At 52.7% G+C, this 25,074-nt stretch overlaps 1 protein-coding gene across 7 annotated transcripts; it reads right to left on the bottom strand.

Moving 5' to 3' along the window:
* Positions 1 to 289: 289 nt before the first annotated feature.
* Positions 290 to 24,994, bottom strand: SH3GLB2 (SH3 domain containing GRB2 like, endophilin B2). 7 transcript variants are annotated; one of them, XM_032707971.1, is made up of 13 exons: positions 24,867 to 24,994; positions 16,852 to 16,993; positions 16,415 to 16,543; positions 15,189 to 15,322; positions 14,617 to 14,709; positions 12,764 to 12,775; positions 11,065 to 11,127; positions 6,853 to 6,876; positions 4,205 to 4,294; positions 3,709 to 3,809; positions 3,197 to 3,211; positions 2,350 to 2,611; positions 290 to 1,718 (listed from the first exon to the last, which is right to left on the bottom strand). In XM_032707971.1, the coding sequence occupies exons 1-13, from the start codon at positions 24,927 to 24,929 to the stop codon at positions 1,611 to 1,613; spliced, it is 1,236 nt and encodes a 411-aa protein (XP_032563862.1). In that variant the 5' UTR covers positions 24,930 to 24,994; the 3' UTR covers positions 290 to 1,610. The 7 variants fall into 7 exon arrangements, with proteins under 7 accessions (XP_032563862.1, XP_032563864.1, XP_032563866.1 ...); XM_032707973.1 differs by lacking the exon at positions 3,197 to 3,211; XM_032707975.1 differs by lacking the exon at positions 11,065 to 11,127.
* Positions 24,995 to 25,074: the final 80 nt, after the last annotated feature.

Genomic DNA, 25,074 nt, shown 5'->3' with positions numbered 1-25,074 from the left:
TCAGGTGAAGGAGGAGCTGTTGTTTCTCAGAGCCCCTGAAGCTGTAGTACAACTGAGATGTGTCATCTGGGAGAGGAACAGCAAGACATTTCCAACCCTATGGCATGTTGGGAGTTTTGGGTGGGATGGGAAGAATTGGCAGCTTTGTTTTGCTTTTACCCCCAACTTCCAAGGCTGGGATAGCAGGAGGGCACTGCTCTCCCTTGAGCTGCTCCCTTTGCCTCCCTGCCTGTCCCCCTTTTTGCTGGAGAGCAGGGACAGCCCTGAGCCCACAGAGGATGCTGAGGCAGGAGGTCAGGCAGTTTGTTTATTGGCAAATAAGTGCTGAAACCCATGAGCCCCACAAACACAGGTGCTCAGTGCCCTGTTACATTAGAGTGGTCACGATACCATTGGGGAAAGTGCAAAAGATCAATAAACAAGCAAAGTTAGTTCTGACATACCCAGGGGAAGGTGGTGAACAGAGAGCTCGGTGCAGGTGAGTTTCTTTTCCATCCAGCTTGAGTGGAAAACCAGTGACACAGCAGTGGAAGTCCTTTGGGTGAGCTCTAGCTAAAAGTTAATTGCAGGATGAGCAGGCACACCACACCTGAGCTAAACCAGCACGTCCCTCCAGGACAGCCTGGGCTGTGGGGTGTGTGTGTGGCCAAGAGCAGCTCCTTGCTGGAGGTGACAGCAGGTGGGACTGTCCCTTTCTGCACTAGGTGCACCAAGTCTGTTCACTGCTGATATGGGAGGGGAAACATTCATTAAATCAGTGATTCAGGGTGAAAATAAAGTCAGGCTAAAACATGCCTGGACAGACGCACTGAAAGAAAAGCCTGGACAGTAACAGGGGCAGCAAAGCTGTAAAAAGGCTTGTAAACTTTGCAGTCCAAGAGCAACTTCTCGGAGGAAACGCAAGCGAGATGATGGTCCCTTGCACTGAGGTTTGGGGTTGGGCCCTATGGTACCAGGTTGGTCTCCACAAAGAAATCTTCCAGCTTCAGAGGACACGTGTAGGGAGGAGCCACCAGGCCCCAGGACAGAGTGTGGCTCTAGGCCAGCCCTGCCTTGCTGGTCTCCCACAGGTGGATGGGTTTAACAGGCTCCTAAAGCTTAACTGCAGCTTCCTTGCCTGATGTGCTGGGACATGTCAGAGGGGGGGTGTGGGACACTTCCCTACTGGAGTGCTCAGTGGTTGGACTTGGGCAAGTCTACTATTGGACTAGAGAGAGGAGGGGAGGGGCAGACAGGCACTAACCCACAGCAGACACAGGGAAGTGTAACTGGGACTCTGTGAGCAGCTGCTGAGGGACACAGCTCGCCCTGGGAAAGCCACTGTGAGGGACAAGACTAGGGCAGGGAAGGGAAAACAGTCGAGGAATCTTGTGCCATCAAGACTGACCTCAAAGCAGGCTGCACTGGTAGGTAACAAATTCAGTCTCAGGTGCCATCAGCCCTTTCCCAAAACCTCACCATAACGGTTTTACCACTTCTTTCCCACAATTCCCGTATTAGCAATGGAGTGTCAACCCTGAAGAGAGCAATGGTCTCGGATGAAGAAATCCGCATTAGAAGTGCCAGGAGATGAGGGGTGTATTCTGCTTGTACATTCTTCTTGGAAACATTTAACTCAACAGTTCCAAGTAAGTGACAGGAACTTTCCCTTTCTGGTTCCCTCTTTCCCCTATGAGCCAGTCTGGATCCATGCCTGGCAGGCTGTACACAGTGATCATCTGGGGAGAGAAGACAGCATTAGACAGGACCTTACTCTGCAGACAGAGCCAGGAAGTTCAGTCAGAGTGGGACTGAAAGAACAGTAATTCCTGAAATTCATTTAACAGGCATCTGTGCCCTTTCCCTGGAGCTATCTGCAGCTTTAACACAAAATCTAAGGAGAGCTGCCCAGTGATGTCCCTGTTGCCTTTTCATTCTCCAGAGTGACTTAAGGCATTTTTACATGTTGCTGTGTCATCTCTTCTAAATACAGAAGAGTTTGCAACTTGCTGAATTTCCTTTTTTTCTCAGCATGATTAGAGCAAGCCTCCAGCCAGCAGCTTATCCCATGGCTCTGGATTAGGCAGCTGTATTAGAGGGTCACAGTGAAGATATTGAGTATTGGGGTATTTTATTTTGGGTCCAGTTGGACTCCAACAGGAATCAAGGAGTTATTGGGGTGATGTTAAATATCAAATGGCCATGAACACAACTCACTGCAACTCAGCGGGTACCTGTGTCCAGGTAAAGATTCTATTAGTGCCATGAAGCAGGTTTTTAGGGGCAGGGGAAGTAACCAAAGGCCTGCTGAGCACACAACAGACTGGTGGGCAGTAACAGCCAAATCCAACACATGGGAAAGCCACCAACCTCATCTGCAAGGAGGGCCAGCTCGGTGCTGTCGGCGGCTTCGTAATCGTAGAGGACTCTGGCCTTCCGCGTCCCACTGGTAGGAGGCTTCACTTCGTTGGGGTTCAGCACACCCTCTGCCACCGTGTTGGGCACCCCACCAATTGTGGGCACAACTGGAATGGTAGGCACAGCAGGGAGCGTGGCAGCAGCGACAGCCGGCGGGGAGGGAGCAGCTGCGGGAGACGTGGAGTCTGCGTTGCCCACGAACGTGCCTGAAAATCTTCACAGGGGAGAAGAGAGCAGAGTTCAGTGAAGCTCCAGGCTGGGGAACCACACAGAGCTCTTGCTTTCAGCAGTTACACTGCAGAGATGATGCTTGAGAGTCTCAGCCTACAGCTGTAACAGATCCACACTGCCCTTCATGTGGGGACACACTCAGCTCTCAGGTGCTGAGACTGTGCAACGCGTGATATTTGTCCGCTTATTTTGACTCCAGTGCCCTGTTTCAGGACTGGCACCAAACTTGCAGAGGACCAGACTGAAGTGTGGCACTGGGCTGGGCAGGGGTTTGACTGAGTCCATTGCACTGACCTTGCCCTGCTCTCACATGGTCTCTGTTACCTGTTCTGCCTGCTCGTTCTTCAGGAAAGGGATGGACATTGCTGCTGTTAAACTGGATGCCCAGCTGGAGGCTCCCAGGCTTTGTGAGCTCTCCAGAGAGAACAGTAATGGAGCTCAGGCTCATTTATCTAGAGGGAGTGCAGCTCTGGCCCTTACTGGCCTTTGAGGCAAGTTCTCAGAGACCCCAGAGTGGCTGAGGGGAGAGAGAGCCCTCAAAACTCATCCTGGCCAATGTGGTACTTACAGTTCTCCTTTGGAGCTGCAGCATGGAAAAGAATGGAACAGGAGCAGTGAGTGATCACAGAGAGGCAACAGCCCCTCCTGGGTCAAGCCCCTGTGCTGGTGTGACAGTACCAGAGAGAACATCCCAGCCCACCCCAAGGGATGTGCAGCCAGTGGCACTGAATATGGAACATGGAATTTGGAATCCGTTACTGCTGCAGCTGAGCACGCTCAGGCTCATTGCCTGGCAACAGGAATTTGACTCCCATGTGATTTAACTAATTTAGAGGAAGAATGTTCAAACCCCCATGGCCTTCGTGCTTTGAGAGGAATGTATAAACCCCAGATGAATCCCATGGCAAAGCCTGCTCCAAACACACCACCAGGACTGGTCACCACTCTGTAAACTCTGTCAGAGCTGGGAGGGGGCTTTAAAATTCTACCCCAGGTTATGATGTGGGAGGGGAAAGAGGGCTGAGCTGGGGTAATGAGATCAATAACCCTCAGAGAAGTAAAAGCAATGTCTTGTCTTACCCGCCCAGTTGCTTCTGCAGGTCCAGCATGAATTGGTAGCACTGAGCATAATAGTTGGTCTGAGACTCCACAAACTCGTGGAGACAGCGAAGGTGATTCACCTGGAGGGAAAAGGACCATCAGCTTGACTGTGTTTGGTTGCCAGGCACAGAAACTCTCCTGCTGCAGCCACTACTACCCCTCAGAGAAGCAGACTTGTGCATGCCTGTGTGGCCACCCCAAAGCTCCAGTCAGAGAACAAGGTTTTCCTGGCCTGGAAGCATTTTGAGGGCTGCAGAACTGCAGAACCCACAGTGGCACTGCCTGTGCACACTTCAGTGTGGTTTTAGTTTGAACATTCCAAGTCCTAGGAGGATGTTGCTGTAGCATCCAAATTTACCACATCTTCTACCTCTATTCCCAGTGCAGGGCTCCACCATCCTCTTGGCACTCCTCTAGGAAGGAGCCAAGAGTCTCTGTATTCCCTGTGACCCCCCAGGTGCCCAGGAAGACTCACGTGTGTGCTGCTGATCCCCTCCAGCAGCAGACGGGTCACCTCTGCCTGGCGGTCGAACTCGGTCTGGGTGAGCCTCAGCTCGTGCTCCGCCTGCAAACAGGGTGGGGGGTTCAGGCAGCACAAGGCAAGACCCCTGTCCTGCCTCTGCAACCCTCCCCAGCCCTCCACCACCCCCTCTTTTGGCATCCACTGAGCGTTAGGCACAAGACACCCTGGGTTGGGATCCCAGAGGCCTCAGCCTGTATTTCAACTTGATTCCTGCTTGATCCTACACCGGATCGCTGCAGGTCATGGAATGGCAGCTCAAGACTGATGCATCCAGCTAGGAAACTCCTGCTCCCACAAGACTGGAACATGAAGATGGAGAGGCTTTGTTAATCCCGAGGTATGTGGAAAGCCAGTCCCATGCCAGCACCAGTCTTTTTATCCCCCTCTTTCTGTGTCTGCAGGCACAGGAATGTGACAGCCTCCCTAAGCTTCTCCCTGGAAGTACAATGGTTTCCTTTTTATCACCATGGAACAAAGGCTGAGGCCAGGCAGCATTTACCTGATTGCTGCTGCTAATTAAGTCTCTCTGCAATGGAGATGAACATCCAAGTCCAACTTCTACTCAAGACTCTCCTTTGGAGCTACTTACTGCTTTAGAGCTAAAAGAACTGAACACCAGTGAACAGAAGGCAGCTCCACAGCAGTAATTGGGAATTCAGAGACAGACTGACACTAGAGACCCTTTTGACCAGCCAGACAGAACATCTCTCCCCCACCAGCAAACAGTGCATTTACACTGGGGCAGTTCTGCAGTACCAGAACACCTGGGTGGATCCTGGCAGGAAGAGCTCCAGAAGTGCTGGAGCAGCCAAGTGCTCTAGTACAGCTCCCCCTCTCCTGCTGCTGGATGGTGACAAACAGGCCCACGTGTTCTGTCTAGCACAGTTCACTCCTTAACACCAGGCACCAGTTTCTTCTTGGGATGTGCTGTGATGGGTCACAGAGGAGTGATCCCCACTCAGCTCCAGCTCACTGGAAGGAGAACCCTTTCCCCTCCTCCAGGAGTGTGCAGCCCTGGGAGAGCTGCCTGCCTTGCTGCAGTGGTTCCTTTTGCTACTCTGGAAATGCCCTGATCATTCTGGCACAGGAGTGACATGTCTGGAATTGAGCCCAGAGGGCTGATCCAGCCAGGCTGACAGTCTCAGAGCAGAGGCCACATGGCTGGTGACCCCAGAGGAAACCCAGTATTCCCAGCAGGACAAGCTGGAGGGGCTGTTGGGGCCAGCACAGCTCTCATCTGGTACCAGTGCTACCAGTACCAGTGCAGAGCCAGGCTGCAACAAAGAAATGCTTTGACTGTCTTTTAATCAGATTTGTCTATTTTAAGCTACAACTGATCTATTTTCTTCCACCCTCTGTATGAAGGGATTATTTAAAGGAGAAGGGGGAATGCAACAGGATACACCAGTGCAATGCCTCCAAAGCACCAAGAAATTCTTGCCCCAGTGGGCTGAGACTTCAGTATTCAAGCTATTCAGAACCTGTGCCAGGCAGACCCAGCTCCATTGGCACTGCCTGGGATTTGCCTCTCCCTGCCAGCTCTGAGCAGCTGCAGGATGTAGTTTCCTATAAAGCCAGCACTGGATGCTGCCCTGGGAGGTCCTTCCAGTCTTGTGCATCTCCAAGACAGGGAGAACTTTGATGTTTGCTGACATACTTTGGTCTATCCAAGCAGGATAGAGAGGATAGAGGAGCAGATCCTTGCATGGTTATAGCTGACTGCAGTCAGCTTGTTTGTTTGAGGGACTGAAGGGTTTAAAGAACAGAAGGAGCTGGTTCAGGAACAGCCAGTCCAGTCTGCCAATGCCTTTGGAGCAAGGCAGGAACAGCTGCTCTCATGCACAGCAAGCAGGAATGTGCCATTCTGCCACTGCCACTTCAGGCTTCAGGCCAATGTCTGCTGGGGCTGTTTGAGGAGTGAAAGCCAACAGGATCCCAGAAGTGTCTCTGGAAGCTCTGTTCCATGCTGGAGCTCCACACAGAGCTCACCCTGGTCTCAGTCCACCAGCAGCCCTCCATCCATCTTCATGGACAAGTCCCACTCCCCTCGCAGAGCCCAAGACCTGGAACTTTGGCTCTATGGACCCGCTCAGAAGGGTAAGTGCAGTTCACCCAACTCCAAACAGGCTCCAACCCTCCCAGCCTGCCCTCCTGACAGAGCTGTGCCCTCCAGCAGCTGGGGCTGTGCACAGGGAAACTCTGTCCTTGGTTCAGCTCTGCTTGGAGCTGCTGATCAGACCAGGGGCTCCCAGAGGCACGTGGAGAAAGGGGGGAGCAGGCAGGACCTTGGCCACAGCAGCAGAGCTGAGCCCTACCTGGTGCATCATCTCTGCTCCTGCCACACAGGGCAGGGCTCTGAGCTGCCTTTTGCTGCACACAAACCTGGGAAGTCTCTCACACCAGGGACAGCCAAGGGGCCCTGGGTAAGGCTCTTCCCAAGTGGACCCAGCCACACTGAACAGCAGGATCAGGACTGGGGCTGACCACAGCAACATCCCCTGATCCTGCCCGTGAGCAGGAAGGGTTCCACAGCACCCCTGGCCCCCAAACACCCCCAGCACACCCAGAAAGTTTGAGCACAGTTCCAGCTGGGTACTTACTTTTTCCACCTCGTCGCTCCAAAGCTGCAGGGGCCACAGAGCAACAGGAAAGGAGGTCAGTGTTGGAGACGTCGAGAGGCACTTGGCATTAACACCAGCGGGCAAGGATGCTCCGTGGACACAGCAGGCCAACTCCAGGGACAAGCTAGCCCTTCACCCAGCAGCAGCTGCCACATCCGTGCCCCTTCCCCTCATTCCTGCACCCTCGAGCTCAGTTTCACAACAGGAGAGCAAATCCACGCCACCAGAGCCAGGGCTGGTACAGTCACTGCATTCCATGGGCTCCAGAAAACAAGGATTTATAGCAGAGTCCTCTGCAGAGCAAGGGTCACTTTACTGAAGCTGCAGAGGTTGGTGTTGAAGGACACCCCTTCTTTTTGGATTGTGGAGAGGCACGTGAGGTGCTCGAGCCCATGGGTAGGGCCTGGGAGCTGCCATAAGCTCTGGCCAGACAGAGCCTGGTGTTCCTCACCCACAGGTCCAGAGCGCTCAGATAAATGGGATAATCGAGGCAGTCTGCACTGCCAACAGGTCTGTTTAGTACAGCAAGGAGGAAACAAGGGCTGGATGCTGCCTCTGAGCCAGGCACAACATCCCACAACTCCTTCCTACTCCCCTCACCCACGGGGCACACTCAGGGCAGCTGCTCGTGGGATCTGGCCCCAGGACATGAAACAATGGACAACAGAAGTCACACACAGCAATGGGAAAGGGAGAGAGGAGGGAGAAAAACACATTGATCCTTCCCAGAGGTCCTCGGCTTGGCCTTTCCTCAGCAGACAACTATTGCCTCAGTCCTGGCAACCTGAACTCACCCTGGATTGACTGGGAGCCAGCAAGCAACACCCCACAGCAGTGGGGCCAGGGGAACAGCCTCTGTGGAGCTCAGCTTCACCCCTGGTGTCACCTCTGCAGGCCAGGGAAGGTCACCAGAGCAGGGCTGAATTTGCAGTGGGGGCACCTGTGCTGGACATGGTGTCAGAGGGAGAACAGGCCCTGTTTGCACCCAGGCTGTCCCAGCTGAGCCTCGCTGAGGTTTGCTCACCAGTCCTCAGGTGCTGAGACAATTTCAGCAGCCAATATAAGGAGCACCTGCAGGACCTGCCTGCCCTGGTGAAGCCCTGAAGCAGGAAGACGTCCTGTCAGGCTGCTGGGATTGCTGCCTGCTCTGGCTCCTGCTCCAGAACTGCAGCTCAGCTTCTGCTCCAAGGTATGTGGCCTGGCTGGCAACTCTTCTTATTTGAGCACAGCTATTGTGGTGGTCCCTTGGGGTTGTGGGCTGTCCCTGCTCAGTGCTCTGGGTGCTCAGGTGGGTGTTTGACCTTTAGGGGAATGTTTTGTTAGTGCAAATCAGGAACTGGTTCAAGTAAGGCCTGGGTGATTTCAGCCATGTGCTTCTACTCTGGAAGGAGGCAGTGGGAATATCTTGTAGGAAGCTGAGAAGCAGATCCTGAACTGCTGCTCTGGCACAAGGCTTCTGCCAGCACATCCCCATGTCTTAGGAGCAAGGTTTATTGCAGGAGCAAGGAAAAGCCTTCACTCTGGTCCCAAGTATTCCTGTTCAGATGCTGTGGACAGCATTTAAGCCATGTCAGGTCCATTTAATCAGTGCAGCACCCACTGAATTTGTAGCCAGATTCCTCTTCTGTTGCCCTTGCTGTGCCACCTCCAGCTCTGACCCTGCAGTGTTCTGGGGCAGCCCAGCTTTGCTGGGATCTATCCCTGGGCTAAGGCACTGTGTGGCTACATTTTGGACAGCTCAGGGAGCAGAAAAGGCCATGATCTGCACTTGTCTTCCTCCCCCCCAGCTCAGGCCAGAGGAACCCTCTCTAAGGTACTCAATCTGTTTTTCTTGGAATCATTCCTAGGAATACAGAGCACAGCAGGTCTGAGAGAAAGGGATATTTGGGTTTACACAGCCCACTTACACCTTCTTACACAAAAACAAAAGGTCAGTGTGGGAGAGAGGAGAAATGACTCCTCAGCCTCCAACTTATACAAAACAAGGGAGGTGCTTTTCTCTTGGATCTAATTTCATCTGAGCCCTCCTGTTATGGAAGGGGGAAAAAAAAATAAAAGCACTGTGTTATCCACCTCTCTAGAAACCAACAACAGGAATTTAGAATCCAAATCAGAGCCCTGCTGAGGGTGTGTGGTCCAGGGGAGAGCTGAGAGCTGTTTGGTCCCCTGTAGTACCAAGCTGTTCCCTGGGGCACAAACAATCCCTCCCTCCAGAAAGGAGCTGAGCTCCAGAGGCAGGGGAGCAGCAGCCACTGCTCTGCACTGGCAGAGCACACTAAGACTGAATAACACAAGGACTCTGGCCTGGAAGAGAAGCAGAGCAACAGGATGAAGAGCTCCTACCTTGCTGCAGTGCCTGACCCCTTGGGATGAATGCTGGGATTAGAGAGCTCGCTGCAAAGCAGCTCTGCCTGCAAGGGGAGCAGCCTGGGCTCAGCCAGTGTTTTGCTAATTAGAGATGCAAACTGTTATTCAGGTCACCCCTGCCAGTGCAGGGCTTCAGGGGGCCCTTCACCCACCAACTGCAGCCTCTGGAATAGTCTTATAAGCCACAAGGCCTGTCACTGGCCAGGCCAGCACGTTTCTCACGGGCACTCCTGGTCGGAGGCCCTGCTGTGCAACCACCCAACATAATCCAGTGCTCAAGGTCAGCACTGGCTGCTTTCCTGGAGCCCTGCTCTAACTGCCCAGTGCCTCTGATGAGGGAGCACTGAACTAGGCAGAGACATCCCAGGGCTGACACTTGCCAGCTAAAAACCTCTCACAATCAATTTTTCCTGCTGTGTTACTGTACTTGGCACCTGCTCCCCAGAACAGCTTTGCAATACAGCAAAAGCAGATCCAGTTGTAGTTTGGTGAGGGCTGGAATGTCCAGCTGAGCATCTGGGCACTGCACAAGATGCCAGTGCACATTTGTACAAATGCTTGTCTTCAGGTCTGCTTTAGCCTTGGGGAATGGCCAGGATCCCCTGGTCTATCCAGAGGCAGGGAAAGCCCAGTCTCCCTCCTCTGACTCTTCTTGAGCTTAATTGCAGTCCATTATCACACTGCCCTTGGAACAGACCTTCCCAAGGGAGAAGCCAGAGCCACAGGCTGGCTGTGAGCTGCTGCACTAGGAAAGGAGAGAATTGAACAGTTTCTACAGTATCACCACTATCAGCTTCTTCCTCAGGGCTCTCACCCCTGAGCCTGTTACCGATGGAAATTGTTTTCTGGGTGTTGTGCAAAGCTAGTTCTGATCCCAGCATCACTCTCCAAGAAGGTCAGGACAGATCCCCCTAGGAACTAACACTGATGCTATCAGCTCAGACACATCTTTTTCTCCAAATGGGATGGGTTTTCCATTAACCAAATCCAGCTTAGTTTCCACGATGGTTTTTGTTTTCGAGAAGGCTGGGCTGCCCTTTTTTGTATCTACAGATCCCACACCCAGATTATTCTATTACCAGGCATCAGTGTTGTTCTGAATGCTAGTTAGGAAGCAAGATGAGCAGTTTTCAACATTTTAACGAGAAATGTGACATTGTGCAACGGGGAGCCATGAACACACAGCAGGGGCAGCCAATTGCTTGGCCACAACCACTCAGTGCAGCAGAGCAGAGATGCCACGGGCTGTTCACCCACCCCCGGCACATCTGGCCGTGTAACAGCTGCCAACAGACAGGCCCCAGGATGGAAGGGGGGAAAAAATTACCTCTATTTGCAGAATAGACAAGCCTGCACTGTCAGCCTGAAGTGTTACTGACTCTGGTGGCAGAGATTCCTCCACCTTTGGTTCTCTTGGCCAGCTACAAAGCCTCTGACACCACAGCACAGACCGGGTGTGTGACACTGCCAGTGTGCAGCTGGAACCACCCAGAAAGGCCAACCTTGGGCCAATTCTTCTTTTCAATTGCTCCCCTAGCAATAAAAACCAGTCAGCAGATTCCCACTAGACATGTGGAAGTGGACTGGCAGAGAGGCTGGTTTGGGAAGCAAACGAGGCAGCACCAAGGGCCAGACCCTGATCTCGCACCCCCGCAGGGGTGACCTGAATCCTTGAGGTTGAGTCAGAGGAACCTGGGGCGGCCCACGTCACATTAAAATGTTGAAAACAGCAGAGCACTAGGTCTAAGTTGAAGTCAGGTAGAGAGAGGGGCAGGAAGAGGTCGGAGAGGCAACACCCAGGAGGAGGCAGGAGGCAAATCTTACCGCTGAGGCGCTGGCGGAGAGCACGTAATTACGAGGTCTGGTTTCCTGAAAGTCAGGCACAGCCTGGGGGGGAATAGAGTGTCATGTACAAGGCACCAGAGGAGGCAACAGGAGTCAGTGGGCGATGGATGGAACAGGAGACTAAAAGCTTTTGTCCTGTCTGTGCTGGGAGCTTAGCTCAGGCTCTTGAGGTGGCAGGAGGGAGTTCTCCTGACGTCTGAGCAGTGGTGTGTGGAAGCCAGGCTTGAGCAGGAGGAGGTGGACTGGCTCACACAGTCACACCTGGTACCTGAACAGCAGCTACTTCTGCTGTTAGAAACTGTCCCTGTACTTACAGCTCACACAGCAGCCTGCAGGCTCAGCCAAACCAGTTCTAGCCAAAGGCAGTGAGTGAGTTTTCATCCCAGAGTTCACAAAAACCTCCAAGCCACCTTCTCCATAGCTAAACCTCTGCCCTGGGGCAGGAAGACTTTAAGCCCTCTGGAGGTTTTCCTCATTGAGAATGCAATGGATTCACCCATCCCCACACAGGTGTGGGCTCACTAACTACCACATAACATGGTCTATTGAGCTAAGATAGGACTGGGGCTCCTCCTAGGATGGCCTTTGGCTGTAGCATCACCTGAAGAGAGAATCTACCAAGCTGCCTTTTGTTGGGAATACTCAGGGCATCTTCCTGGTCAGCCCTTGCTGCACAGTGGCTGCTGTGCATGGCTGGCACAGTCCTCCTGGATCCCAGCTATGCTGTTAATCCTCTCAGATCCCACGTTTCCTCTCCCAGGTTAATCTCCCTGCAGTCACCCAGATCTACTTATACACACTGACCCAGTTTGCTGGGCCCTGAGCAGCCTGCAGGAACGAGTGACCAGTGTGTGCAAGAGCAGTCAGGCAGGCCCAACAAGAAGAGATTTTTTTTTTTTTTTTTATATGCCATTTAGGAGTTTTGGGGATGGCTGGAGGAAGGAATAAGGAGGAGCAATTCCTATTACAAGTCAAACTTGAATATGGGGAGAAAAATGCACCAGTGAGATTTGAGGCTAGCACAGCAACTGGGCTGGACTCCTCCCTGTGGGGAGAAGGGATGTGTCACAGATATAGCTGCTTATGCTTTTTGGTTTTAAAAGATTAGGAGCAACTGAAGAAACCTCTCCTCCCATTCCCTGGTCTCCAGGGAGTCCCAAAACTAGTCATAGCACATGGGATGAAGGAGGCAAGCTTCTCTTGTACTTCTGTGCACGGAGAAGTTGTATTTGCAAGCAGTGGTCAAAAGGGACCCACCTCCCTCCCCCCTTCCACCCTTGTAAGAGCCTGGAGGATAGAACAGCACCACAACCAGATCATCCTGCCTGTCATTGTCTCTGGGCTGCCCTTCTGGGATTGGCCACCCAATCCCAGCTCCTCCTGCCTGGAGTTGGAGGAGCCCAAGGGGGTCTTTAGGGGAGCCCCTGCCTCTGTTGAGCACTGCTTGCAGGAGCGTGGATGGACTCAAGGGATGCTCCAGAGGGGCTGCAGGCAGCTGGGATCCTTCTGGAGCACCTTCCCAGGCAGCCACAGCCCTGACCACGCTCAGAACATGCTGCAGGGCCAGTCCCAATGGGACAAAGGAGATATGAATTTTCTTTTAAAAATGCAAAAGAGACAATGAGAGGTGTTGAAGGAAAAAAAAAACCACAGCACTGTTAGCACAGTCAATACTCACATCTCCCTCACACTGAGCAAATTACAAAGGAACAAAACAAAAAGGTTAGTAAACAAAACAGCATCAACAGGAAGGACAAAGCACAAAGTCGGTGGGAAATGCACAAGCCCAGGTGCTCCAACAGCAGCTCCCAGGTCTGGGCAGCAGCACTGGGAGTGTCATCATGAGACAGAAGCTGTGTGAACACCACTTTGCACCACAGAGGGGAAGAGCAGCAAGAGAGGGGTGAGCTGGGACATTGGGGATACTTCAGCTTGGATGGGGAGGTGTGATACAGGGCTCCAGGCATGTTACAGGGGATGCTGTGGTCTAGTGATGAGTTAAGGTCCCTAGAGCAAGGGCAGCAGTTCTCCCCAGGGCTGGGAGCTTCCACCTTGTCCTCTGGCAGTCAGGGAGGCACCCAGAACCCTGAGACCTCATCTTTAAGCTAAGTTGGGGGAAAGATGGGTCCCCACAGAAGCAGCTGAGTTTGCTCTGCTGTTGTGTGATCTGTGTTTCAAAGCACAGAGTGGGTCAAACTTGGCTTGGGGAGAACACCCTGGAAAGCCTGGACTGGCTCTGCACCTGCATGGGGCACCCCAGCAATTCCAGTGGGAAACCAAGTCTTTCTTTTCCAGCTACAGGGAAGTCCCTCACCCAGGGTGTGTGTGCAGGTGAGAGGCCTTGGGATTGCTTCCTGTAGGAAGCAAGGTAATGAGGGTGGAAAGGGAGGAAACACAGGAGGTATCTGAATTCCTGCTCTGATTTGAGTTTAAAGACAAATCAATGGCCACCAGTTCCTTGAGACTGGGGCACTGTCCCCTCCAGAAGGGGAATTGGGATCTCTGAATTTACCTTCAGAGGATCTGGGGGACCTGACTGATTAGAGGAGGCTTTTTAAAAGGGCAGCTCCTACTTTTGTTCACAGCTTTCCTGGGTAGGCCTGAGCACTGTCAGACCTGCTGGTGGAGGCTCCTGAGCTTAGCACAGCTTCCCCATCTGGCAGGGATGTAGTTAGAGCTGGAGGAAAGGGAAAACATGTGGGAACTGGTTATCCAGGGAGCTGCAAGGCCAGAGGCCCAGCTGAGCAGATGGCTAGAACAGAGGCTCATAGCAGGGCTCCTAGGCTGGTATCCCAGTGCATCCCAGAGACTTACTGACAAGGGTTGCTGCCCATTCTGACTGCACACATTTGCTAGTTGAGCTCGTGGCCCCAAGCAAGAAGCAGAACTTGGCAAGTGCCAACAACCAGAGCACTACAGGATGACAATCTGCTTCATCCAGGGACCCCAGCAGTGCCCAGTGTGGTGACTCCCCCAAAGTCAGAAGGCTCTAGAGAACACCGTGAACTGAGTGAGCAGAGAGGCTCAAGGAAGGACCTTGGTGGCCAGTCTGACCCTTACAGGCTCCTGCAGCATTCCTGCCTGGGGAAGACTGAGTTGGCAGAATCTTAGCTGGTCTGACAGCCTGGGACTGCTGCAGAGCCCCAACATGCTTTTCCCTCATGCACCTCCCAGCTCAGCTCTCTCTTGCTTTCTTTGAGATCCCCAGGGAAAGTCAGCAAGTCCTCAGAAAAAGCAGCCAGTAGGACAAATCATCCAGCAACTGATCAGTCAGAAGGCAGGAGCCTGGGACAAGTACAAGTTTCCAGACCCTGGAAGCTCAGAACTGTTTGTTTCAGCAACTCTCCCCAGGGAGGAGATCTCAGGAACAGGTATGTGGCTCCTGCTCCCAGTTCCCTTGCACACCAGACAAGGAATTCCCCCACCCTTGCCTGCCAGAGGCAGGACATAGTAGGGCAACCTGATTTTTGACCATGTGAGCCAAGCCCTGGGGCCAGAAGGGACAGAGAGGGGAAGGAGGGGAAGAGTTACCGCTGCTTTTGCCTCGGCAGCTTTGGCCTTCTTCAACCTGGCCTTGCAGGCGTCCAGGTCCAGGCGGCGGTTCTGCAGGATCCTCCGCTCTTTCTGGAAGGGACAGAACTTGGGTAAGAGCAGATTGCCCAGGAGAAGGGTTGGGGAGGGAAGGGGACATGGTATCATCTAGGAATGGAATCTATTTCTCTGTCAAAAAATGCCAGGGAGAAAGAAGCAGTTGCTACGTTTATCTCCTTGAGGAAGAGTTTTGGGCCTGGCTGCCAGGGATACAGGATAACCTTCTGGAAACAGGGCAGCCTCTGGGTGGGTGGTGCCCACCAGCTGCAGGAGCTGGGAAAAGAGTTACCTCATGCACAATCAGCTGGCAATCCTTCCCTCCTGGAGAGGGAATCCTGAGCAGAGCTAGGATTGCTATTCTCCCATCCTTGCACTCTTTCAGGGGGTAGGTGTGGAGTCATCCATTCTCACAGGGAAAGAAAATGGGTTCTTCCAGCACTGTTTCCTTCTCCCCCTGCCCTCCTCAACTCCAGTGACGTGACAACCTCCCCCTTCCCTGCTTCCACACTCACAGAGATGGTTCTCCAGTCCCCTTCCAGGAAGTTGCGCAGTGGGGTCAGGAAGTTGATGGAGGCAGAGTGGATGAATTCCCGTTCCGCTGCACCCAAGCGCCTCTGGGTCTCTCCAACTTTTATCAAGGTCTTTCCTGCAATAACAGGAACCTTCAGCTCCAGGAGAAGCCCATGAACATTGTGTTGGCTTCAGCCAACTCCCCCAGAGCCACGAGGTTCCTGTGTCCCTGCCTGGGTGAGGTCACCGTGCCCATCCCACACCAGCTCCAGCCCTGACCATGGTCTGCTCTTGGCCTGAGGCCTCTTCTCACTGCTCCCAGGGCAGCTTTGATCTTATCCATCTGCTGAGGCACTTATGTCCTTTTACTGCTCTACCTGCTTGCACAGAACGATCCTTCTTTGCCTCATAAAACAGAGGCACAGGAACAGAGCAGCAAATTAAAAAGCACCAGAGCAGAAAACATGAGTTGATTAGGCAGTGTGGGCTATGGATGCAGTTACAGCTGCTCTGCCTGTAACAGGATTCAATATTGAACAACTATTGATCTGGAGAGCAGGAACAAAGCTCGTGGCAGAGGCAAGGACAGCTGGAAGGGAAGGCTGTGTTTCTGTGCAGGTCTGCTGCTTAAAGAAGCCCAAAATTCCCCCAGGAAGAGACAACTACTAGGATTTAAGAACAGAAATATGCTCTATGTGGTCAGGAAGGGGCCTGTTGAGGCTTGTAGCTAAGCACCAAACTTCCAGGTTTTCCTGTTCTCTTTTCTGCTGGAGAAAGATTTCCACCCTCCACTTGCAGGATGCAGTGAGAGGATGGCTCTCCTGCTCAGAGTCTAGGGAAACTCTGTGCAGACACCAGCTTGGACTAAAACTGTGCTCAAACTGGATAAATCTAAAGCTATTGACAGCAATTCCTTGTTCAGGCTGGTTTGGAAAGCCACAGAAACAGCACAGAACAATCTCTATGTCCTGTAAGCAGTTCCATGAGCTCCCGTGGATCTGTGTGTCTTTATTTCTTCTCTAGCTCTGCCAGACTTGAGGACTGCCTTGGGAATGGGGAGACTCCTGCCCCTTTTCCCCTGGAGCAGGGAGCTTGGAAGTTAGGGAGCAAGTAAGACTTGATTCCCTACATGGTGTGCTGCATATGTCTTAACCCAAAGCAGTGTTAGGGATACTCTCCTGGGAAGGGATGAATTCCTAGGGCTTCTTAATTAGCCAGGCTGACTTACCATAAGGTGTCCCTGGCCCAAAGTCATTGGCTGCTTCTGTCATGTACTGTGCCAGCAGCTCCCCATTGGTGACCCGGGAAGGCACCTTCCGGTCGAGCTTCTCGTACAGGAATTCTTCTACTCTGGCACCTGGAACAAGACACCATGGAGGCTGAAAGAGCGATCCCTGGAGTGGCATTCAGGGAATCCCAGCCCATGCAGTCCTCAGGGATGCACTGATGACCCTTCCCTGTTCCTCAGGAGCACTGCCAGGCTGTGGTCACAGCCAGTCACCTCTCAGGGGCACAGAGAAGGAAAGACAGGCCCTGCAAAGACACGTTTCTTCTTCCAACCCCCACAAACCCAACGCAACAAGGCTCTCTGCCAGAGGGCAGGTCTTTTAGCACTGAGCTGCAAGTGATATTTGTCCTTCAAGCCTTGGGAGAAGCTGGACTTACTGGGGTTTGGCTGTAGCAGGACCTCAGTCTGACGCAGGATCTTCTCTGTCCAGTTCTTTGTGCAGTCTGCCCTGGCCAGGAGGTTTTCAAAGTGGGCATCGAGTTCAGTCTTCTCAGCCTGGCCCAGCTTTTCTTCAGTAAACTGCAGGAAGAAGGTAATCATTAGGTCTGTCCTTCTAAAGCAGATTTACAGTGTGCTACAGAGCTAGTAAGGGACAGCAAAGCTGCTTCTGTCTTGTGTATTTATCTTAGAGTAGAGCTGAAAAGCCTTCACGGTGTCATTCTTTGCTCCCAGGCACCTTCCAGGTGAAGAGGGCAAATTTTTGCCCAAAATTAGAACAAGCATTGAGCTAAAAATAGAGTCCGGGTTTGAGAGGTGTTCCAGAATAAGTAACTTCTAATAAGTCTGGTACAAAAATACTGTAGTTGTGAGGGATCTATTTAAATATGCACATGGCTTCCAGTACTTCATGCAGGAGAGCAACAGACATCCTTCATATGGGGGAAGGTGTGATATCCCTTCACCTCCCACCAACCACCTCTGTCCTGTGAACCCAAGGGGGTCAGGAATGCCACTACCACCTCACAAGTGAGGAGGCTCAAACTCAGGATTTAGGAAAAACCAGCAAGTTACTCTTCCTCTATGACACACACTGAAGCAAGGTATTGAAATATGTGTTCGACTTCTCCCAGCACTCAGATTCACACTGGTAATGGACATTCCCTCCCTCTGCAATTCCATTTCAGTTTAAAATTAGCAGCAGGGGGAAGCAGGCTGTGCAAGTCTCCAGTGTTTTCATCCTGTGCAGTGGCATCTGACAAGGTTTGTCAGTCTGGAGGTGCAGTGTCAGATGGCCTGGACACCCACAATTGCTTCCTTGGGGGATTCCTGAGACAAAGGCCCATTGCCTCTCATCCCATCCCCATTTCCCACTTGTTCCTCTCAGTGAACCTGTCCAGCTTCAGTGTATTTTTAAGCACAATTTTCTGCTTTTGATGGAACCAGCATCATGTTGGATCATACTAAAAGACCCTTCAGTCAGCTGTGCCACTTGGGGACCCTACAGAGGCTCCAGTTGTCCTTTGACCTTGTTGCTGTTCTCTGGAGCCACTGCTGAGTTACCAGGACGTGGTGATGTGCAATACTGGTGCAGTCAGATGCCAAGAGATTAAAGCCCGGCTCAACTCTTAGAAAATACAACTGTCCGATGTGCCACTTGTACCTCTTCTCTGCCCCCCTCTCTCAGAGCTCAGAATGGATGGGCCAAGACGTCCTTTTCATGGATCTGGTGTCTGCTGCCCCTGCTGAAAGGCTTTCTGGCCAGCTCTGTTCCTTTCCCATCCAGCACAAAGCTGGGAACCAAGTGAGATCAGGAGCAGGCTGGAGCAGGGGCAAACAGCCTTGGGGAGTCCTGTTACCAGCCCTGCCTGTCACCAGATGTCTGAGATACACAAGCCCTGCAGGTATGTTTACACAGTGACCTGTTTGGGCACAATTCAAGCTCCAGCCAGGGAAGTGCTCTGCCAGATGTGGGTGGTGACAGATCTCGAGCTGCAAGGACAGTCACACTCCCCCCCGCACTCCCTGCATGACCAGGGATGGCTTCATTGCTCTCTCTGCACCAGTAGCCCCCAGTTACTGGCATGTCATTTTAACTGGGTCTTGCCATGACCCCTGGGCACAGGTAAAAGCATATTCAAGGTGAGAGGGTGTTTGTATTGTTTTGTACTCCTGTCTGTCGTTGTGTTTGGGGGACACACACGATGCGTGAGCGGCTGTCGCTGCCTCCCCCTGTCCCCGCTGGGAGCCCAGGGCTGTTTTCAGACTCTGCCAGGCTGGGCTGAGTCACTGCCATGCAGCAAACTGGGACTTCCCAGGTATTTGGCACCAATTCTTGAGTCATCTGTTTGAGAGCTTTCTTAAACAAGCCAAGACTCTTTGATGCAAAACAGTCTCTCTCGCCCCCCTTTCCCAAACACCTCATCTCACTTTCAAGTCCATCTCTTGTTCCTGCAGTTTAGGCTCATCCTGCACCAGCATCTGCCCTGGAGCTGTCAAGCCTAAACCCAGTTTCTTATCAGCTGAAATTAGTCAGCTTCTTACAGCATTGCTGCAGTGTCAGATCACTGCTGAAGCCCTCCAGCACCTCCACAGTGCCACTGCCAGTGTCCTGAACCAGCTCTGGGCTCCTTTGCTTTATTCACAAGCAGTATCTTTGGCATCACTGTCCTCTGAGGATGTTTTGTGTAACCCACCCCTTCACCCAGCACAGGGGTCACAGCACAGCACTCAGCCAGGACTCAGAACTCAATTCTTATCTCAGGTCAGGCTCTGAAGCTGTTTGCCTTGCAAGAAGGCTGAGGGCAGCACCACTGCAAGCCTGGGGGCTCTGCCAGAACGGGAGGATGGGCAGGAATCTCAGTCACAGCCTCTGGCTCTAAAGGGTCAGGCCAGAAAACAAGCTCTTATTCAGGCTTTCTTTCAGTGTTGGGAAGCGGGGCATGAACATCAGGAAGCCGGTACAAGGGCATGGAAGGCTGTGACTCCACTTACACTTAATTCCCTCAGTGTCTCCCTGACCCCTGCCCGATGTGCTGAGGGCCAGCCCAGGCACAGCCCTGGGCAGTTGGTACCTCACTGCAGGTTGCTGCAGTGTCTGCTCTCCCTCCAGCATACATCCCCCTCCTCCCCTGTGCATGGGGAGTCGCTGATCCAGCTAGACTTGACCTCTAATGTGACTTTTTAGATCGATCAGAGAACCCACCCGACTTCACAGCACCAGTGGGAATGTGCCACCAGGTGCAGGGGAGACCAGGACCACCTCCTGCAGGAGCACCTTGCTGGAGAGCAGATGAAACTTCTCCTGGAAGCACAGCCAACGCAGGAGATTGCAGGTAAGTGCCACTGACCTATCCTAGGAGCTGGTTCTTGTGTGGGGCAAGTGGAAATCTGAGCTTTTAGCTGACAACTGGTCTCAGCTGCTTGTCCCCTCTTTCCTGGCTGCCCAGCGAAAAGCAGGGTAAAACAGCAGGGATTTCTATTCCTAAGAATTTGTTTTCATAACACAGAAATTTCATTGCACAGACACAAGATTTGTGTTCAAGATTTGAGGCCAAGAGGTGCAGAACAGATGAGCTGATCATACACTTGTGGCTCCTGACCGTAAAAGTCAGATTTAGAGGATATTATATCTTGCTGCTCCTGCACTAGAGGCATTGCTGTGTTTTGCAGCAGACTGCCACAAATGGGAGTGTTATTTGGTTTTATCACGTTGATTTACTTGGTGCAGATCCACTGGGAGACAGGCAGGGCCAGCAGAGCACAGGCAATTGCAGTGCTGAGGAGAACCTTCAGCTCCTCCACCCTGCTGTGGCAGAACTACTCCCATTTGTCTTCTACAACACGATGATTGGGTCAACAGCTCCTGCCCAGGATCTGCATCCTGGGATCATGTGCCAGGTCACAGAGCTGAGAAGCTCAGGAAACGTCCCTGCACTGACCCAGCGGAGCACTGGGAGCTGAGGGGGGATTAATAATGCAGGGCTGCCTTTTGTCAGTGCCACTCTCCCTCTCCAGGAAGAGGAGAGAGTCGAGCTGCATTCCAGGACATCAATAATTCAGCCAAAGGTTGGGTTTCCTCTGGAAGGTTGGCTGGCCAGCAGGAACACGAGATGCATTATCAGGGCCCATGTGGGCAAAGAGGGTGACCCAGCAGGAGAGCAGCACTTGGGCTACAGGCCCAAAAGAGCAAGGCAGTGCTGGACTGCAGTTAGGGCAGCTGCCTTGGGCATTCACAGCCTGGGGAAAATCCCCTTCACCCAAGAGAGCTGGTAGACACATGTCTGGGATGTCAGGAGGGTCAGTCACAAGTGCTGAGCTGGAGGAGTCCCCTTGCACTTACAGGCACAGTATCAAACAGGCTGGGCCTACAGCCCTCTGATCTAAGGCCACCAGGATTAGGCTTTGAAATAGCATGTGTGGTTTCCTTTGCTGAAAGCATTAGCACCTTTCTCCACTTAAAAGCGAGGGAAATAAAATCCCGGTGCTCCCACTGTGTTATGCCACCACCACAGCTGTTCTGGGCGATGCTGCACCAGCTGATAAGTGCCTCTTCCATCCCTCCTTGTCCATCTGGCCCAGGCCTGTGCACTGTGAGCTCTGACAGGGTGGCTGCAGCCCCCTTGCAGAGGATCTGGTGGCCCTTTTACCACTTGCAGGGTACCCATTTTTCCCAACTGGACATTACTTAGAACTTTCCACCTTAAATTAGGAAGATCAAACCAGGGCCAGGAGTCTTGCATCAAGAATAGTCTCTTGTACCTGCCAACAGATTTTGGCTGCTGGGTTTTCTGAAGCCTCCAAATAGCTGAAAATGCCCAGGCTACAGTAACACAGTAACATTTGCTCTTCCAGTGATCAGAGGCACAAGAGAATCAACTGAGGCAAATCCACCTCCCACTTGGTACAGGGCTGCAGTAGGAAAGAAGCCACAAAACTCAGCATCTAAAAACTACCTGAATTTCAACAACCCTGGACTAGATACAGAGTATTTGGCCACCAGGAGTCAGGAAAGCCAGGCTGGGAGCCAAGGGAAACTGTGCTAGAGGACAGAAGGAAGTCATTACCAGGACAGCTTGGTTAACTCATGAGCAAAGCATTTAGGAGAGGAAAAAACCCAACACTGTGGTGGTGGGTTGACCTTGGCTGGACATCAGGTGACCACCAAGCTGCTCTATCAATTCCCCCCTCAGCAGAACAGGGGGGTTGAAAATAAGATGGCAAACTTCATAGGTCAAGATAAAGGTAGATTAACGAAGCAAAAGTTGTGTGTGGAAGCAAAGGAAACCAAAAGATTTAATTCTCTACTTCCCATCAGCAGGTGATGTCTGGCCACTTCCCAGAAGAGAAATGTTGTACATAATGAATGTTCCCCTTTCTAATTTCTCTTAGGTTTTACTGCTGAGCAGATGCCATATGGTCTGGAATACCCCTTTGGTCAGTTTGGGTCAGCTGTCCTGGCTGTGTCCTCTACCAAGATCTTGAACTTTTAAGGTGTAACGTCAGTAAGCAGAGGGTCTATTTTATCTATTTGTGAAATTGTCTATTTTACCACCAGAGTTCAGGGAGATGGGGGAGTCTGTCAATCTGCAGGGGCTTCAGGGTAAAGTCAACCTCTAGTTGCTACAGTAATGACATTAGCAGTGGGATAAGCACCCACGAGCTGTACTCACACTTTCACCCAGAGCCATTTACAGCAGAACTGACAAAAGACAGACACCTACAATTATTTCCAGACCTCCTTGAGAGAGCCTGGCTTACAGCCTGTCTAGAAGAGAGACATCCAGTGTGTTGCCACAGAGGTTCCTCTGCTGAGATTTGGGATCAGACCCACTCCCTGATAACTGGAAGATGCAGCTGATCAAAGATAAAGGCCTTTCTTCAGTGAAGATGAAGAGTGACCTGTCTGAAGTCTGCCTGCAGGAGCTGCATCCCCTCTGAGGATTCGATGGCTGCAACTGGTAGTTCAAGTGTCAGCACAGTACATCCTCAGGTGAGATGCTGAATCCTACAAAAGCTCTATATCCTTGCAGCTGCCCAAGCCTAGAACCTTGTTCCCCACTCCCAGGGTAGCAGAGCTTCCAACCCCAGCTTGAACAGTCTGCTTTGCTTTTCTGAAGAGTACTGCTAACTGATGCCTGAGCTCTGAAGAGCCATGTAAAGGCAGCAGTGGGGTTTTGAGGTTTTTTTGTTGAGGTAGGTCAAGCCTAGTCCAAAATCCTTCACCCAGCCACCTACACTGGATTGCATTTGACAGGTTTCAAGCCAGGACTTCTCCTGCCCTGAGCTACCCCAGGGGTGTTGTGCTGACCATGCTCTGCCTCATTTCCCCCTCACTGGGCCCTAACTCCAGTTGGAGTGAAGCTCTTGTGTGCTGGTCAGACAGCTCAGGCAGACAGCAGGAGCTAATGCTGTCTGAGTGGTACAGCACATAATGGCCAGTCCATTTATCTCCCAGTCGCTGCAGTTCCAGTAAAACATGACTTTGTTAAATGCCTGGAGCTGGAGAAAGCATCTCCAGCGCTACAGAAAGCAGCTCTTTCTAGATAGGTCTTGCTCCTCTCCTAGAAGATCTGCAGTGCTGAGGAGTGCTACAAACCCAGACCTTGCTGCCCACAGACCTCAGCTGTGACTTGTGGCTCTGGGGGGAGACAGGGCAGAGCTCACCCACCCCAGGACTCTGTGGGGACATGAACAGGCTGAATTCCCCCAGCAATGACACTTCACAAAGTGGGTTTTTTCAGCCTCAGTGCTCTCTTTCCTTCCAGCCTCCCCTCCTTACACCAACACCTGCACGCTGTCCACAAGCAGCAGCGCTCCTTTGGTTTCAAGAAATTACTACTGTAATTAGGCACATGAATATTCATGTACGAGCCAGTGGAGTAGGTGTAGAGGCAGAAGCCACGATTTATAAACGCCTCCTTGCTCTGGAATCACTGTGTGCAGACACTGTTCTCAGGCCTGTCTCCTTCCTACGCCTTGGAGCTAAAAAACACTTATCAGAGACTTACAATAAGGCTTCTAAATAGGAGATTTCTTCACAGCCTTTCTTCTGCTACCAAGGTCATTTGCATGAGAACGGCATCTTTAAGCCTCCCATCTGCTCCTTGTTTTGCACCTGTAGTTAATATCTCCCTTTTTCATGGCATATGACTTGCTGGCACAGTGACAGGAGGTGATATCTGCTTACAGGAGACCAGTTCCCAATAGAGCCGGAATTACTCCAGTGCACAGAAGGTCTGGAACGAGGTAGCTCTGCTCTCTTTGTTTACCAGCCCCCACACAAGAGGTGGAACAAGAAGCCCAGTCCCAGAGCCACCAGCTGGACTTCACTTTCCAGGCAGGATCCCAACCTGCCCAGCTAAAGAGCAGTTTTCCATTATTACGCCCAAGAGGTGGGTACACTCAGCAGCCCCATCTCACCACCTGCTGCTCAGGGGTACCCAAATCTCTTCACAGCTCCAGGGGGGTCACTTTGTCCACAAGCAGCTCCTGATCTCAAGTTTGTGAATCACAGAATATCATGAATTGGAAGGGATCCACAAGAACCATCCAGTCCAACTCCTGGTCCTGCATGGGGCACCCCACCCCACCCAACAATCCCACCCTGTCCCTGAGAGCAGTGTCCAAACCCTCCTTGAGTTCTGGCAGCCTTGGGGCCATGACCACTGCCCTGGGGAGCCTGGTCAGTGCCCGACGACTCTTTTCCTGATATCCAGCCTAAACCTCCCCTGACACAGCTCCAGCCATTCCCTGGGATGATCCTGCTGCCACAGCAGCCCACAGAGACCCGACTTGCTCCATCTCAGCAGCTCCATCACATCCCTTGAACAGCACAGTGTTTGCCAGGGCTTGGGGGTCTCCTGCTCCTCCAGAGGGGCTGAAGAGCAGAGCAGCTCCAAGGACACCCCCACCACACCCCCCAGCGACAGGGAGCATCGCACAGAACCACAGATGGTTTGGGTTGGAAGAGAACTCTGGAGATCCTCCAGTCCAACCCCAAGGCAGCGTCACCTGGAGCAGGTGACACAGGAACCAGGTGGATTTGGGATGTGTCCAGAAAGGGAGACTCCACGCCCTCCCTGGACATCCTGTTCCAGAGCTCTGCCAACCTTTCCCGATGGGTGTGGGCACGGACAACGGCAGCTGTGTGCGAGATCGGCTTCTCTAAGAACAACCACCCTCAGGTACAGCGTCCGCCCGCACTCCCGTCCCTGCTGAGCATCATCCCCGGGGCTGTTCCCTTGGGACCCTCCCGGGGTGGTGCCTCTGCGAGTGATGCTCCGGGGGCTGCGGCTCAGCCAGACAGGCCCACCCAGCCCCGATCTCCCCCTCTCGCCCCCAGGCCCGGCCAAATCTGCCCGGCCAAACCTCCCCGGCCCTGTCTGGGCCTGCACCCGCGGGTCCTCCCGCTCCCCCCACCCCGCCGTTGCCACGACGCCCCGGTCCCCCTCACCTGCATGGCGCGGGAGAAGAAAACCCCGGCGTCCGACGCCAGTTTCTTCACGTTGAACTCCATATCGGCCGCGGAGCCGCCCCGGCCGCGCCGCACCCCCGCTGTCACCGCGCCCGCCGCGCCGCCGCCTTTTATAGCGTCGGTCCCGCGCCTCTTCAAAGGGGCCGTTATACTGTGGGGCCCGTCCCCCACCTCGGTAAGCCGCCCG

This window comes from Chiroxiphia lanceolata, chromosome 21, assembly GCF_009829145.1.
Source record: "Chiroxiphia lanceolata isolate bChiLan1 chromosome 21, bChiLan1.pri, whole genome shotgun sequence".
Lineage (NCBI taxonomy): Eukaryota > Metazoa > Chordata > Aves > Passeriformes > Pipridae > Chiroxiphia > Chiroxiphia lanceolata.
Note: the sequence above shows the minus strand (reverse complement) of the source record. Positions and strands in the feature narration are given on the sequence as shown.